Source organism: Malaclemys terrapin, chromosome 20 (assembly GCF_027887155.1).
Source record: "Malaclemys terrapin pileata isolate rMalTer1 chromosome 20, rMalTer1.hap1, whole genome shotgun sequence".
Taxonomy (NCBI): Eukaryota; Metazoa; Chordata; order Testudines; family Emydidae; genus Malaclemys; species Malaclemys terrapin.
Genome location: NC_071524.1, coordinates 13,885,512 through 13,902,608, shown reverse-complemented (window position 1 = coordinate 13,902,608; position 17,097 = coordinate 13,885,512). Strand labels below are relative to the sequence as shown.

Genomic DNA, 17,097 nt, shown 5'->3' with positions numbered 1-17,097 from the left:
ATAGACACCCTGGGATCACTGCTTAAACGGCTCAGCTTTTCCCAACCGCTGCGGCCTAGTTACTTATTGGCCTTTCCCCATATTATCTGTATGACTGTAGCACCTTGGAACCCACCCCATTCCCTCAGCTCAGCAAGACAGGAATGCTGGTCCAATTCCCAACAGCGTGTGTTCGATTTACACAAGCAGTGACTTTTATTGTCCTGCACGACAAAGTTCACTTATGGGTGAGGGAAGTTAACCGCAGTTTGTGGAGTCAGGTCTGACTCAGAGAACCAAAAAATTGGAAGTGAAGAGCCCCAATCAACCAGAGCTAATCCAGTGGCTCCCAGCCAGCTGTCTGCCCTGCAATACGTGACAACACATCTACTATCTTCCGCAGACACACCCTTGAAAGCAAAGAAGTGAAAAGGAGTGAAACCATCAGCGGCGCTCCAGCCCCTTTACGCAGAAGAGCCAAAGTGGTATAAAGGGGCCTAAACCCCACCAGATCCAGCCAGGCCAGGATTCTCCCCGGTGCAGGCACTGTGGAAGACAGCTGTAAGGCTGTCAGCAGAGGACCCTTTCAGAAGCGCTGGCATAAGGGGGTGTTGGGGTCAGGACGCAACCTATAGTGCTGTGACTTAGACTGGCCCCCAGGACTATCTAAGATATGCCGGTGGGGCCTTTCCAGCCCCTGAAGCACCCCAAGATTGGGAGGGCATAAAAGTGGCTCAAAGCCACCTTAGCGCCCCCCTACTCTCAGCTGTACCCTAGCTCTCAGTAGACCCCCCAAAGGCACCCGGAGTTTGTATCTTCTACTCCTCCAGCCAGACACCCCCCTCCACAGCCAATACACCACAGCCTTCGCAGTTCCCCCAAACACACCCTATGAAGGACACTGCCAAGTCACGGATTGTATAAATCTGGCGCTCTCTGGTTGGAAGAGGACACACATTCCTCTCTTGCCATGCCGACTGATTGGGTTGACACAGGACCAGGCTGACAAATCTAAGACCCCAGAATGTCTGTAAATAGCCCGGAAGCCAGAAGGTTATGAGGAAAAATGATTTGGGTGATTCATCCATAAAAAAAAAAAAAAAAAGGGGGGGGGGGGGGGAAGAGAGCAAAGCCAAGCCACCTCACCTGCGTGGTGTGTGAAATAGATGGCTTTGATCCTACAGCCTGGTTCCCCGAGCCACCAGACTACCTGGGCCTCTTCCTGAGACATCTGAAACATCAAGGGGAAGAGGGAGCCTTTTGCTCTTATAAATGAAGCAAATTTGATCGAAGTCGCTGACAGAAAACAGCCCACAATGCTCTTCTGGCAGAACCCCTTTTTACAAGCTCGGCACGGCACTCACTCCGAGGGGCTACCAGTTGAGTCTGGTTTCCAGAGTCGGGAAGCCTGCGTCCCTGCCACGGGCCCTTCTGATACTCGCAGGAGAACGGGGGAGAGGGTTACAGCCCCTGATCGGGACTTGGCAGAGCTGAGTTTAATTCCTGACTCCGCCATGAACTCGCTGTGTGGTCTGGGGCAAGAATTTTCAGAAGTGACTACACAGGTTTTCATTAAATCAACAGGAGTTGGGTGGCTCAGTCCCTCAGGGCTGGGTTTTCAAAGATGTTTAGGAGCCTAAAGATGCAGCTAGGTGCTTAACTAAGGTGGGATTTTCCACGGTGCCTGGGCAGGTGAGGTGCCAAAACCCCCATTGATTTCACCTGCTTAGGTGCCTCTGAAAATCCCACTAGGTGCCAATCTGCCTCTTTACGTGCCTAAATCCCTTTGAAAACCTGTCCTAAGGGTCTGAGGTGCCCGAGTCTCCATGACTTTGGATGTTTTACAAATGGAATTAAGGCACTTTTGAAAGATTTATCCCTAATCTTTCTGGGTCTCAGCTCTTCATCTGTAAAACAGGGATAGCGATTGTTCCTTTTCCCCCTCACCTCATCTGTTCAGACTGCAAGCTCTCACAAGCAAGGACTGACTCACTGTGTACATGCACTGCCTGGCAGAACGGGGGCGCTGATCCCTAGCACATGTTACTGTATAGATAGATTCAAAAGCAACCAGGATTTTCCAGCTTCCAATCCTGGGTTTTAGTCATGAATCAGCAGCCTTTGTGGTCAGGGTAACACCACCCTGAACCTGCCCCAATTCTCTGTAAGGATGCCAGAGGCGCATGGGATCCGGCTTTCTCGGAATCCTACACACATATTCCTCTCCAGCAACGTCCTTGCAGTCTCAAGCCGATCACACACACAAGGTGTGGTGGGGTGATCGTGGCGTGAGAGCCCAGATTAAAACTACACAGAGCAGAGGCGACACAGAGGCCAACTAGCTATTATATTAGGCCCAGAGCCACACCTTTTGGTAGCTGCGTTCATGAGACATGCATCGTTCACGAGGCACTTATGGCAAGATATCCATGCAATAGGAAGCAAGACCAGATCATAGTCTCCTCTGACTTCCTGTACAGCGCATGCCGGAGTATTTCCCCTGTACCGAGCCTAATCCCTTGTGTGGGACTGAGACGTCTTTCAGCAAGGCAGCCGGGCTGGACTGGGAGACATCAAGGCCTGGAGAACCCACCACTTCCCTGAGCTGTTTGTTCCAGTGGTTTTGGCGCCGATTTCCAGCTGGAATTTCTCCGGCTTCACCTGCCAGCCACTGGTCCCCGTTCTGCCTTTCTCCGCAGACATCAGAGCCCTTCATTTCCTGGCTCTTTTCTGCACCCTCGACAATTCTGCGACATCCTTTTTTAAAATGCAGGCACCAGAGCTTGGACGCAGGATCCAGCGTCAGCTCGCCAAGGCCGGGTACAGAGGGAAAAGCCCCTTCCGGCCCCTACTCACTATCTCCGTTTCAACATCCAAGGGTTCCATTAGCCCGCTGTGCCCCAGCGCTGCTCCGGGAGATTGTGGTAACTGCCCCTCCCTCAAGTTAGCCAGTTCTCCCCCAGCACCCCTGGAATCCACGTGACCAGAGAAGCCAGGCCCGGAGCCCCGCAGCCCAACTCACTCATGCTCTCTATGTCCAGGGAGTCGACCACAGAGCGCTTGTGCTCGTCGCTGGCAATGGCGCGCTCAAATGCCTTCTGCTTCACGATCTTGTTGCACTCCTGATACTTCATCTTGGCGTCTTTGTCGTTTGGCTTCACCTTCACCACCTGGAAGGGGGAAAGCACAGAGTCCATTACAGGTCAGCGTCAGGTAGGAGGGAGAAATGGAGGGAAAGGCAGACAAAGGGGCATGACAAGTAGAGGCCCGGGGAAGTGTGAGACTTGGCATTAGGCTGGCTCTGGGCGGGGATTGGGGCCTAGTGCTTAGAGCAGGGCAGGCTGGGAGGCAGGACTCCTGGGTTCCCCTAGCTCTGTAGTGCTGGGCACACCGCTTAGTCTCACCCACTGAAAACACGGTGACCCCCTTAAAAGGCACCGTCATTATTGTTTGAGGGAGGCGGGGCCTGCGCCCCACCTAGTGGCACTATAACACTGCTGGGGGAACCATGAGCAGGCGGGACCTGGACACACATGGGGCAGAAGTTAGGGGACTATTTTTCTGGACATCACCGCACCTGTGTGTCCCAAACGATGGGACCTCTCCCTTTCCCCAGGGAGACAGTTCAGTCTAGCCTGCCTGACTGATGGGAAACATTCCCCAGGACAGGGGCTAAAGATCCCTTTGTTCAGTTCATCCCAGTCCTACCTGTCCCCCACCCCGTTTCAACCCATCACCTTCCTGGGTGCAGACGCCCTCCACGGCTAGCTCTGCTCTCAGCTACACCCAAGTGACGTTACCGACCAGGTGTTGGCAAAGGCAGAACTCGAGGCAGAGCGTTGCAAGGCCGGAGGGGACCGCGGCGCTGACGCTGGGTTCCCAGCAGAGCTCCCCGGCTCGCACTCACCGTCTCATAGTCACGCAGGGCGGCCTTGAACTTGCCCAGGGCCATGTTGCTGGTCGCCCGCCGATAGTAGCCTTTGATGTACTTCTTGTCCAGCTCGATGGCCTTGGTGGCGTCGGAGAGCGCGTAGCCATAGCACTCTGTCCGCAGGTAGGCCAGGCTGCGGTTGCCGTAGTAGATGGCATTGGAGGGGTTCAGGTCGATGGCCTCGCTGTAATACTTCACAGCGTTCTCATAGTCCTTGCCTGGTGGGGGAGCAGAGCAGAGACGGGGCGTCAGCGGGATGACCAGGACCGAGCAGCACCGGGGGACCCAGGAGGATTTTGCGGGGGTAACAGATCCATTCAGGGGCAGCAACAGCAGCAGGAGGCGGCCTACAGCCCTGGGCTGTCCCCGAGCTCTCTCTGACGCGCCTGTCAGGATCGAGGGCACGAGTCAGCAGAACTGAAGTTCCCCCACCTCAGCAGTGACAGTGCAGGGCACTCTCCCCAGGGCACTGCCAGCTACCTCCCCAGCGGTGCCAGCCAGGACTTCCAGAGGGGGTGAGCCTGCCTGCCCCAGCCATGGCAAGCCAACAGGGCCCCTTTCCCACTCCTGCAGCGCCTCCCCACTGTAAAGGTGGCACCTACGGGTCCATCCAGCGTTCACAACAGCCCTCAGGCACCCAGGGCTCCCCTGCACCTCTCCAGAACTCAAGCCGTCCCCCAGCGATTTTGCCAGAACGTGGCCGGGGGCCCCTCCCCACCCTGAAGCAGAGCATGTTGGGATTGGCCCAGCCCCACAGTGCTACATCTCAGGCCCAGAGAGGAAGGCAGAGCCTATAAAGCCTTCGTCCACCCCCAGCCCCCTCAGAGAGGCGTTCTGAAGTACAGTGGAGTAGAGGGAGAGAGCCTGGAGCATGGGGCCTGGGGCAAGACCTGACGCCTGAACCACTGTCAGCAAAGTCAGGCCATGCTAGGAGCCAACGTCAGGCCCTGTCATCGAACAGACACTTGCTTACAAGTTCACCATGCGGCACATGAACTTGGCAAAGCCCCGCTAGCCATGCCGGAGACCCAGGTGCTCCTGAAGCCTAGGCACTGGGTGTTCATGTAAACACATCCCAGAAGAGAAGACTCACCCAGGTCCACCCTAATTGAGCACAAGATAAGATGGTTTGACAGAAGTGATGAATCGGGATGTTTTGTCCGAGACATCAGCAGCAAGGTACAAGGGGAGGTAACTGATGTCAGGAAGCACAGAAGGTGGTACATAAGATGTTTGTTGACCGTACCAATATCAACGTACCACCCCCGATTCTTCGTGCTGGCTTAGGGGACAACTTGACGTTGAACGTGCTGGTACCTTGTCACGAGTGCACCCGTGCAGCGTATGGGACGCTGATCACGTGCTTTGGAGACAATAAACTTGGCCGAGCCTTTCTGCCACTGAACCGAGCCAGTGGGCTTTCTGGGTAGTACTACTGAGGTCTGCTGAACCAACTATCTGTGCAGAGATGGGACAGCATGCAGTGAAAACTCACACGTACGTAGATGTGCAAAGCGAACACGCGTTCAAAAAGGACAGTGGGGAAACGTGGCCTGGAGTCTGTCCAGTGGACTCACACTTCAACTTGATGCATTAAAGATTAATGAACCAACTGCTTTAGTGGGAACCATTCCAAAATTGTAATGAATTTCTGTTGCGGAGACCCAAACGTTCCCAGTTGCTGCAAGAGGTGGGAATCCATTTGGAGGAGGAGCTGTTGCTTTTTCAAACACTACTGGGCTCTTTAAGTACCCACACATTTGGGTTTGAGAATAACTTTACTCAAATGATTACTCGGGTAACTCAAAACCATCCTGTGATGTAGGAACATCACGGGGAATTGCACCTGCAGGAGTGCTTTTAACGTAAGCTGCACTCAGAGAAGTGTGAAAACTAATGAAAGGAAAACAAACTACAGATGCCCCCCAGGTTACGCAAACCCGACTTACGCAAATCCGCACTTACGGAAAAAGTTCCATAACCTAGAAATAGGAAGGTTTTGTTTGTTTGTTTTTTTGGCGTAATGGTCAGGTATACGTTTCCGACTTATGCAAAATTCGAGTTACGCAAGGCGTTCCGGAACGGAACGCTTGCATACGTCGGGGAGCGTCTGTAAAGTCATTATTGGGACCAATTCGGACTACGTGTACAAAGGTGTGACAATCTACCTTCCCTGGTAGAGTTCTACAAACTGTACAGGAACGGACGGGCCTGAGATTAAACACAAGCCACTATGGCAAAGATTAGAGAACCTGGCAATTAGCTATTAAAAAAGGAAAGTCAGAAGGGTTAAAATAAAGTCACATTAAAAAAAAGGGGGCCACTGCAGTGGGGGAAACGAACAAGCAGATAGATTAGCCAAAGCAGCAGCAATTGAGGATACTTTGTGTGAAACCACCCCTGTAGCTGTAACCACCCCTGCTCGGGCAAGGGAAGAACAAAAGAGAAGTAGAGAAAATCAGGAAGGAACACGGACGCTGCAGAAAATGCAAGATGACTTATCAAGCAATGGATTTCAGAATGCCCTTCAAAGCGGCACGGGGTTGCAATAAATAAAAAAGAATTTACTCTTGGCCAATCCAGAGAACAACTGGGTTTTAGTAATTCCACAGCAACGACGACATTTATCAGTGATCTGGATACGTGACTCTCTTGGAGGGGGACACCCCAAGTTAGAAGAGGCTATAGGCTGGTGGCCAAGGATAAGGGAAGACATGGAAATGCATACACACCGCTGCTTAACATGTGCAAAACAAGATCCTGCACAACGAAAAAGAAGAGGTGAGCTAATGCATCAGGCTTCGAAAGGGCTGTTCTGAAGCCTGCGGGTGGATTTTGTAGGGCCACTGCCTATAACATCTAGGAAGAACTGATTTTTGTTTGTCATTGTGGATCATTTCAGTAAGTGGGTGGAGGCATTCCCCACAAGAAAGGAAGGTAGCAATCTCACCGCAAAGCCTTAATGAGAGAAGTATTTCCTAGATGCGGTTTACCTCACAGTGTCGATTCTAATAATGGGCCAGCATTTATTGGACATGTACCAAAGCATGGGAGCTCGGACTGGTATTCCCTTACCATTGCATATCCCATACCACCCTCAGGCCAGAGGACAAGTAGAAAGAATAAATAAATCTCTTAAAATTGAGTTATCTACGGTACGTGATGAACTAGGCACAAATTGGGATCTGGATCTCCCATGGGTGCCCATGAGAATCCGTAGTCATCCAAACCATACGACTGGGCTTAGGCCACATAAAATACTGTTTGGAAGGCCTATGCCTGCATCAGAAAATCTATTATATCCCCCAGATTGGGAAGCCATAGCAGCATTGGCCACAAAAACCTGGATGAATAGTTTTAAATATTGACTGGGCCCGGTCCAGGGGTCAGCCGCAGCACCGGCAAAAAGTGAATCAAGCCTTTCCTGAAAATAGTGGCAATTAGGGACTAACTAATGGTTAAAACTGTCCCACCACCCAAAAAGAAATGGAATGGCCCGGTCCACATCAGACTATAAATAAACTGGGACCATCACTGTACCTGGTCAAAAGAGAGAACCAACCTTGGTGGAAACACGCCATGCAGTTCAAAGAGTTCAGGGCTTAAACTGTATGTTTTATTAAATTTGGGCCTATGGGCCGTATCGGCGCCCCAGGCATTAACACAAGTAGCTTGGAATCAAATGGCAACCGTTGAATTAAGTAGGCCTTATCCTGTCAGACAAGTTAACTGGAAAAGCATGAATATGGTGGAAAACAGACAAGGTACTAACTATTTGGTGAAATAATAGATACACAACAATATGGAAAATGGAACAGGAAGGAAAGAAAACACTCTAGATGCTGGGTCCAAAGGTTGGATGGACAAGTGCCGGGCCGATATCCAACCAAATCCTAGTTTGGTTTTTTTGGAAATCCCATGACAGAGGATGAAATTTTGTTTGAATTGGATGTGGAGTGCTGGCAGGAAAATGGCTTTTGCACTTTCAAATGTACCTCAATCAAACAAGGTTTACAATACATACAATTAAGCCGCTTTAAAAAAAAAAAAAAAAAAACCCAAGAAGTGATTGTTTTTGTTTTCACAGGTCATGAAATTAATCTGGATACGAGGACTTCTGAGTGTAATGGTAGTGATCCAACATGCAGAGGGACTGGCTAACGCCCAAAGACTAAACCAGACACGTTCCATGACCAGAGAATTTGGGTAGAAATTTCAAATAATCCCACTGAACTGGAAGCGGCCAGCCAAGCTCATCCCGCAGGAACGGTTCTAAATGTAATATGTGAAACAGAAGGAAGGCTGTAGTCAGGCTACGTCATCAAAGAGTGGCTGAGGGGCCGGCAGCAGAGTTCCGGGTGCAGGGCGTTAGCGGGGAGCCTGGGCCCGGGGCGGAAGCTGGGATGCCGGGTGCGGGCAGCAGTGGAGCCCCGCGTAAGCCGTGGGGGTGCTGCAGCACACCCCTCCGCACCCCTAGTTTCCTGCCTATGTGAACTCCTTAACAGTTAATGTTTAACCGATAGAATTTTAACAGGTTAAACTGTTACTATTTTTAAATCCTATTTACATCCCTAGCCGTTACCCGTACTTTAGCTCCCCACACTGACTCAGCGGTTACAGAAAACACTGACACACCTGCAATTAACAGCCCCATTGTACAGGAATCCCCGCAACCTAAGGAAAAGGAAACCGGAATTCAGGAGAGGGAACAAGTCTCACAACACATCAAAGAGTGGAACGTCCAATTACAGCAATAGTACGGGATAACCTTACTTTGCCGTTTAATATTAAATCATACCCACATGAGAATGTTGATGTAGCAGTTGATTTTATTTAAAAGCCGTCAACCCAATCACGAACCATGTGGAAAGAATCATTAAAACATACAGGGCCTTGACAGACAGAGTAACTTATCAACGTAGAGGATAAGTGCAGTGCATCCATTTGTATTAATTATCTCCAGTTGGAAGATGAGGCTTTATACACAGGAATTTGGGTAACGTTTCCAGGTATTAGCAAATATATTTATCATGTGAGGGTATTACGGACCTGTCCGACCGTGGTACCGATCTTATCCCCGCAACTTAGTCTACCACTATCACTGCTCCATCAATGAAATGCCACATTTGCAACCGTGGCCGGAATTGGGCATCTTCCTACATCCTACCACTGAGTTCCTGGTGGAAAATGTGGGATGGATGGATGTGCCACTCAAATTATAATTTCACCGGTATGGCTATGCACATCCACCAATACGACTGGTTTAATACAGAGATTAGGGTACAGATACAATATTGGAAAGGTTTTCAAAATCCTTTAATGAAGCGACAAGGATGGGAAAAAAGACGTGTCACAGACGCAATGTGGGGAGGCTCAAGCCTCGGCCTGTCTGTATGGAAGACAGGAGATATTGAAAACCTACATCTAAAAATGAACAGCATCATCAATGGGGTAGGAAAGGCAGTGAAAACTGGGCGACGTATTCACCTGTTGCTTTATCAACATGCAATAACCATTGATAACATACATTTCATTGCTCCCGGGTTTGAATACCTCAACGCCACTATCCTTTCAATGACTTAGGCCTGGATGAATTCTGTGCCAAAAATTAAAAATTCTGCACCAAAAAAAATAAAAATTCTGCACACCTTTTAAAATTCTGCAATTTTTTTGTCAAAGGAACGCAATATAATCAAGCTGGTTTCAATTATTATGGTAATTTACTTAAACTATAGTACAATACATGGAGAATGGGAGTGGGGAGCACTGGCAGAAATTTCCAAACCCCCTCTGTCTAATAGTAATGTAGCGAGTATTAACCCTTTACTTCTAGTTATTAGCCAACAAATAAATGCAGCTGTATGCTCAGTGTTACATCACAGGAAACTGAAGAGCAAGTGTGGGCTGGTGACTCAAACTCACCATTTATATTGGCTATTGGCCATCTCCAAAAAGATCAGCAGCAAACAGTTCATGGAGCACATTTTGATAGGAATTTTTTTCAGCCCAAAAATGTAGACCAGTTCTAATCACTAAAGCACCACAAGCATTTAAAAGGCCATACTCTGGCAATGTAAAGGACTCTTGAAATTTTTACACCCGTTTTATACTCCTGGGGGAATTCACTAAGAACAATGGGAACAATTCACTAAGCGGGCAGGCTGCTACATTCTGCTCTGCCTGAGGGAACAGAGCCTGCCCACCCCATGCATACCTCTTCAGAACCATCCCCAAAGCCCTGCCCTTCCATGCCGAGCATGCCCATGCCGCAATAGCAAGCGAGAGGGACAGTGTCTCTCTCTCACACACACACACACAACTGCCCAGCCTCCCCTCCTCGCTTAGTGGTGATTTACATTTCTGCCGGCTGCTTTGAGTGCCCAAACCAACCTGCCTGCATTGCTGGGCAGGGAGCGCATGACCACTCTTGCGGCTTCCCTTTGCTTCCCCGTCAGAAGTCATTTTTCTGTGGGGAAGCAAAGAAATATGCGGGGACCATGAATTCTGCACACGTGCAGTGACGCAAAATTCCCCCCAGAAGTAAATAATCAATAGTTTGGAAAATAATGATGTTTTATTGGCAGTGGCTTGGGTAACCTATGGAGACAGGGTAATTGAAATAATCAAACAAGGGTGGTTACATATAAGGCTACAAAAATGGCCCCGCTTATTAAATGGCACCGCTTTTATAAAACAGATACAGGAGCAGGAAATAAAGAATATTACCCCAGATTTCTTACAATTTGTTTTCTAGACAGTAGTAAGAAGAGTAAAAATATTCAAATTATGATGGCTGTCCCAAGGTGGACCCAAGCTCCAGTAAAGGTATCTTACGCCAACAGTGTAGGAACCTTAGTAAACAACACTTATGTGCAACCCTATTGTAGTGTGCCAAGGTGGATTTGATTTAAATCAAATTGATTTAAATTATGATTTAAATCACTAGTCAGGAGAACTCGATTTAATCATGGATTTCTACATAAAAGTGCATTTTTGTTGGGTGTTGTAACCTTAATACATATTCTTCACCGGTAGAGGAACTTCATTAAAATATTCCCAAACTGGGTCTCTTTTATGGCCTGCTGCCATTATAGGTTTTCCCTTCTAGTGAGAGAATGGTATGGTAGATCTCAAATCAATGAAGACTACACTCAGAAAGCCCTCAAGACTTCTGGAATATGCTGCTCAAACAGTTTCACTTTTGTTTCTATTGCCTGTCCCTCCCTTCTCACATTTATCTCCAGACTTCTTCTCCTTGTCCAGATCTATTCCGCCCCCAACAATCTTCTGTTCATTGAACTTTTTGAAACTTTACACTTTTAGAGAGGGGTAAGGGATTGACTCTGTGTACATAAATCTGCAGAGGGACAATAGGGTTGAGGTCTCTTATTTCTCATCTCCATATTATTTATTTAAAAACATTTTTGCGGTTAACAATCACGTTATCTCTGGAAACACAAATCCACAGTTTGAGAACTGCAAAACTAAGCATCTCTGAGGGTATCTTCTAGACTGAGCACTGAGTCCCATTGGGTAGATAGAAAGATTAACCTAAATAATCTATACAGAAGCCCCTGGAACCCCATAAAATTGGGTCCCTAATCCATGAACTATTGGAACTCCTTTACAAAACTTTTCTTAAACATGACATGAATATATTGTCTTATACTATAGAATTAGAATTTATAATCCCTATTCCATGATGAGATATCTTTGAGCTATAATGTATCTTAATTAAAACTATCTTTAGGTAGGTTCTTTCCTCAAAAAGCATTTTATGAAAAAATTCTATTTAAATTAAAAAATCTGATTTTGTTTACATTTTTTAAAAAAATCATTGATTTTTATCCACCCTGGTGTGCACCTGGTGACAGAAATAGGTTCTGAAATCAACCAGGCTGGCTGCACAAAGAATAATGGGTGGTAGCTGTGTGAATGCTACGCGACTATTGACATTAACAGTACAAAAAATGGCTGGCCTTGACGGGTACAGAAAGAATTGGTCAAGGATTTGGTTTGTGCATTGGGAGACATCAGCAGCAAGGTACAAGGGGAGGTAATAAGCAGATGTCAGGAAGCACGGAAGGTGGTATGGAAGAAGCTGTTTGTTTCATCCCATAAATATCGAGGTACCACCCCTAGATTCTTTGTACTGGCTTAAGGGATGACTTGACGTTGAACTTGCTGGTACCTTGTCACAAGCATACATGCAGTGCACCTGTGCAGCGTATGGGACGCTGATCACGTGCTTTGGAGACAATAAACTTAGCCGAGCCTTTCTGCCACCAACCCGAGCCTGTGGGCTTTCTGGATAGCACTGTTGAGGTCTGCTGAACCGACTATCGCTGGGACAGCCTATGAAGAAAACTCACATGTTCGCCAACTGACAACACACAGAGCCCCTCGCACGCTGACCGCTTCCTCCCAGAGAGATCAGGCTGAAGTCACCGAACAGCCCCCCAAAATACCCTGCAGAGCCTGGACAGCCCAGAGTTGGGGTACATCTACACTACCCGCTAATCCAGCGGGTAGTGATCGATCTATCGGGGATTGATTTATCGCGTCTCGTCTAGACACGATAAATCGATCCCCGAACGAGCTCCCCATCGAATCTGGAACGCCACCGCTGCGAGAGGCGGAAGCGGAGTCGACGGGGGAGCGGCAGCCGTCGATCCTGCGCCGCGAGGACGCGAAGTCAGTCAGTCTAAGTCGATCTAAGATACGTCAACTTCAGCTACGCTATTCTCGTAGTTGAAGTTGCGTATCTTAGATCAATCCACCCCGGTGTAGACCAGACCTTGGACACAAAGCCTGGAGGTTGTATCCCTTGATGAAGACTAGGCACCCAGCTCCTCCTCCCCCAGCAGAGCCCTGGCTGATTGCTGCTTTCCCACAGGACACAGCAGCTGCTGTATTTGGAACACTCGCTCGCTGGCTGGCACCCCATTCTACATGGAGCAAGCTGGCATGGACAGATGCCCAGCCTGGGCACCCCCGCCTCCCCACCCATCACCTTTTAAATGAGGTCACTGGTCAACACAGAGGTCACTGAAATCAGGGAAGGGCACAAGCTACCACATCGCACTGAATCCAGCATGGCACTCCGGCCCAGACTTTCCCTTCACTATGGTGATTCCTCCAGGGCTTTGTCCCGTTCCGATACAATTTCCATCCCTTCCTGGGGTTGAGATCCTGTTATCCAGGAAACTTCTCCCTGATACTCACCCCTTGCTTTGCTTCATCCCCTTGTATCGCAGTAACGTTCTCTGCCATGAATGTGACTAGGTCATTATGTACCACCCCCCCACCTGTGGTCATTTGGCCAAACTAGGCAAGTTTCCCTCTCTCAGCCTTTCCCTATAAATCCGTTCCCGTCCAGCCCCTTGACCGTTTGTTTGCTTTTCTCTGAAATCACTGCAATCTTATTGACACCCTCTTAGCACTGACGCCTCCAGACATTAATACCGTATATTTTAAAGGGCTGTGAAGGAAGCCCCCTAGTGGCCGATTCATTGCAAGTCACAAACCAGAAGTTTTATCAAACCAAAAATAGGAACTTGGATAAGATGACTTTAGCAAAGCTTTTGATACGGTCTCCCACAGTGTTCTTGCCAACAAATTAAAGAAGTATGGCTTGGATGAATGGACTATAAGGGGATAGAAAGCTGGCTAGATTGTCGGGCTCAACAGGTAGTGATCAACGCTCAATGTCTAGTTGGCAGCCGGTATCAAGTGGAGTGCCCCAGGGGTCGGTCCTGGGGCCGGTTTTGTTCAACATCTTTATTAGTGATCTGGATGATGGGATGAATTGCACCCTTAGCAAGTTCGCAGATAACACTAAGCTGGGGGGAGAGGTAGATACACTGGAGGGTAGGGATAGGGTCCAGAATGACAAATTGGAGGATTGGGCCAAGAGAAATCAGATGAGGTTCAACAAGGACGTGTGCAGAGTCCTGCACTTAGGAAGGAAAAATCCCATGAACCGCTACAAGCTGGGGACCGACTGGCTAAGCAGCAGTTCTGCAGAAAAGGTCCTGGGGATTACAGTGGACGAGAAGCTGGATATGAGTCAACAGTGTGTCCTTGTTGCCAAGAAGGCCAACAGCATATTGGGCTGTATTAGTAGGAGCATTGCCAGCCGATCGAGGGAAGTGATTATTCTCCTCTATTTGGCACTGGTGAGGCCACACCTGGAGTATTGTGTCCAGTTTTGGTTCCCCCACTACAGATGGGATGTGGACAAACTGGAGAGAGACAAGCGGAGGGCAACGAAAATGATTAGGGGGCTGGGGCACATGACTTATGAGGAGAAGCTGAAGGAATTGGGGTTATTTAGCCTTCAGAAGAGAAGAGTGAGAGGGGATTTGATAGCAGCTTTCAACTACCTGAAGGGGGGTTCCAAAGAGGATGGAGCTTGGCTGTTCTCAGTGGTGGCAGATGACAGAACAAGGAGCAATGGTCTCAAGTTGCAGTGGGGGAGGTCTAGGTTGGATATTAGGAAACACTATTCCACTAGGAGGGTGGTGAAGCACTGGAATGGGTTACCCAGGGAGGGGGTGGAATCTCCAACCTTAGAGGTTTTTAAGGCCCGGCTTGACAAAGCCCTGGCTGGGATGATTTAGTTGGTGTTGGTCCTACTTTGAGCAGGGGATTGGACTAGATGACCTCCTGAGGTCTCTTCCAACCCTAATATTCTATGATTCTATAATACCTCTCTCTTGTACAGCACTTTTTATCCCTAGATCTCAAAGCGTTTCCCAATACTTAGTGTACATACTCCCACAACACCCCAATGCGGCAAAGCCCGGAGAGGCAAAGTGACTTTCCAAGGTTACACAGGGAGATTGTGGCAGCACAGAGAACTAGGCCTGTGTCTCTACAGTCCTAAACTAGAGTGCCACGATCACTGTACCGTCCTTCCTCTACACACGTTTAACTTCGACCATTAGAGCAACTCCACGGAACTCAAGGGAACCAGTCACAACGCGTGGAACTTTGTGTGTGCAGTTTAGGGGCTTCACTTCTAGTAAAGACATACCTGATCACATGATCTCACCAGATGCTAAGCCAGGTGATCGCTTCTAGATAGATACACTTCCCTATTGCTGCTCTCCATACGTCGGTTAGACACAAGTCAAAGCATTTTTTAGAAGTGTTATCAGCAAGAGCCAAATCGCTGACTGATGGGGAAGAACCTTCTGCTCTGATCAGTTAATTCCACCATTGCATCTTCCTCTGAAGCAGCTGGTACTGAGCACTGGGGAGAGATGGGAAACTGGAACTACCCCCCATTAGGTCTGATCCAGTTTGGCATATCCACTGTTCCTAGACTCAGTGGCAGTGACAGGGTTTGTTTAAGTTCCAGGACGGGAAGCACAGACTTCCTCATAGTCCTCCATCCTGCCCCGGAGAGATCATATCTAGAGGTAAGAGCGGTACCTGGGGTTGGGGAAATGACTTCCAGTCTCCCCCTGAAGGGCTGCCTGCAGAGAAGAGGGTTACAGTGATAAAGAAATGGCTGACGAAGAGCAAGGAAGAAAGGAGGCCATCTCCTGCTGAAAAGCTCTCAAAGCTGAGGAGATGGGGTCTCTTCAGCACAAGGCCAGCCACACACTCCCATGGACAGAAATTCAGGGCTAAGGACAAGTGGCCTTAAAGAGCTCACACACATGGCTTATTCCAAGAGGGCCATGTTTGCTCTCAGACTGGACATTAACCCCTCCAAATACCGAAAGAGGGAAGTTAAGCAAAGCAACAATTGAGTTAAAGTATTTCTTCAGGCGGCTCCCAGCTGGCAGGGTACAGCCAGTCTCTTCCTGTTTATGCCAAAGAAACAGGCCAGGCGGCTTCTGAAGCATTCAGAACCAAGCCACAAGGTGGGAACCTATGGGAACCAGTGCCCTATTCGTGACGCCCATCCGCAATGTCTTCCCTCTCCCGCCAGTCGCTTCCTCCAATAATTTATTTCATCTCACTCACTATTAAGCTCAGCTCCACAAATCCTCCCCTGAGAGAATATGCCCTCTGTTGCATCAGATGGTACTGCCCTCACCTCACCTCAGGACTTGTCTACACATGAAAGTCACTCTGGAATTAGGTAGGGTGTGAATTTAAAGCAGAACAGCCATTCAGGAATAACTCCACGTGTGCAAAAAGAAGAACAGGAGTACTTGTGGCACCTTAGAGACTAACAAATTTATTAGAGCATAAGCTTTCGTGGACTACAGCCCACTTCTTCGGATGCATATAGAATGGAACACGTGTGCACGCTCTTATCCAAGAACAAGAGGGCCTTGCTCCGGTTTGGCTTAATCCATTTCCAAAACAGACTAAGGCTGGGTCTACACTACCCGCCTGAATCGGCGGGTAGAAATCGACCTCTCGGGGATCGATTTATCGCATCCCATCGGGACGCGACAATCGATCCCCGAATCGACGCTCTTACTCCACCAGCGGAGGTGGGAGTAAACGCTGTCGACGGGAAGCCGCAGAGGTCGATTTTGCCGCCGTCCCTACAGCGGGGTAAGTCGGCTGCGATACGTAGCTATTCGCGTAGTTGAATTTGCGTATCTTAAATCGACCCCCCCCCTGTAGTGTAGATGTAGCCTAAGCTAATTTGGAAAAAGGCACTCTTATTCCAGAATAAGAACTTGTCTACATAAGATACTTTGGAATAAGGTAGGATGTGAATTTAAAAGAATAACTGTGCATGTGGATGGTCTTATTCTGGAATAAGGATTTGTCTACACAAAAATGTTGCATTGGTTTAACTTGTATCTGATTTTAAACCAGATATAAGTTTTAATCTGCCATGTGGATGTTTGATTTAAGAGGGGCTTACTTTTGGTTAATTTAAACTGATTCTTAACCAATTTAAGATCAACTGAAATAAGCCTGGTTTAAATGGAAATAAGAGTGTCCACACACACGGTTTTCACTGGTTTTATTTTAAACTGATTCAACCATGGAGTTATTCCAGAATAGCGCCATATGTAAACAAACCCTCTGACACACCAACGTCTCCTCTAACACTAACCCCATCAACAGATCAGATCGTTATGCTAGTCACTTCAGCTGAACACCCTCCCCCCCACCCCACCCACACATCCTGAGGCCCTTGGCTAGCTCAGCCTCTCTTACTCTGATTTAATACCCCAGTGATGGGTACCAGGGAACATCTACACATC

At 48.5% G+C, this 17,097-nt stretch overlaps 1 protein-coding gene across 1 annotated transcript in view; it reads right to left on the bottom strand.

Annotated features, from left to right (window-relative positions):
* PPP5C (protein phosphatase 5 catalytic subunit) overlaps nt 1–17,097 on the bottom strand; it is a 43,318-nt gene that overhangs the window by 24,314 nt on the left and 1,907 nt on the right. Inside the window, exons 2-3 of the mRNA XM_054009825.1 lie at nt 3,887–4,128; nt 3,002–3,149 (exon numbers count right to left, since the gene is read on the bottom strand). Of these exons, the coding sequence (XP_053865800.1) occupies nt 3,002–3,149; nt 3,887–4,128 (390 nt within the window). The remainder of the gene's footprint in view (nt 1–3,001; nt 3,150–3,886; nt 4,129–17,097) is intronic.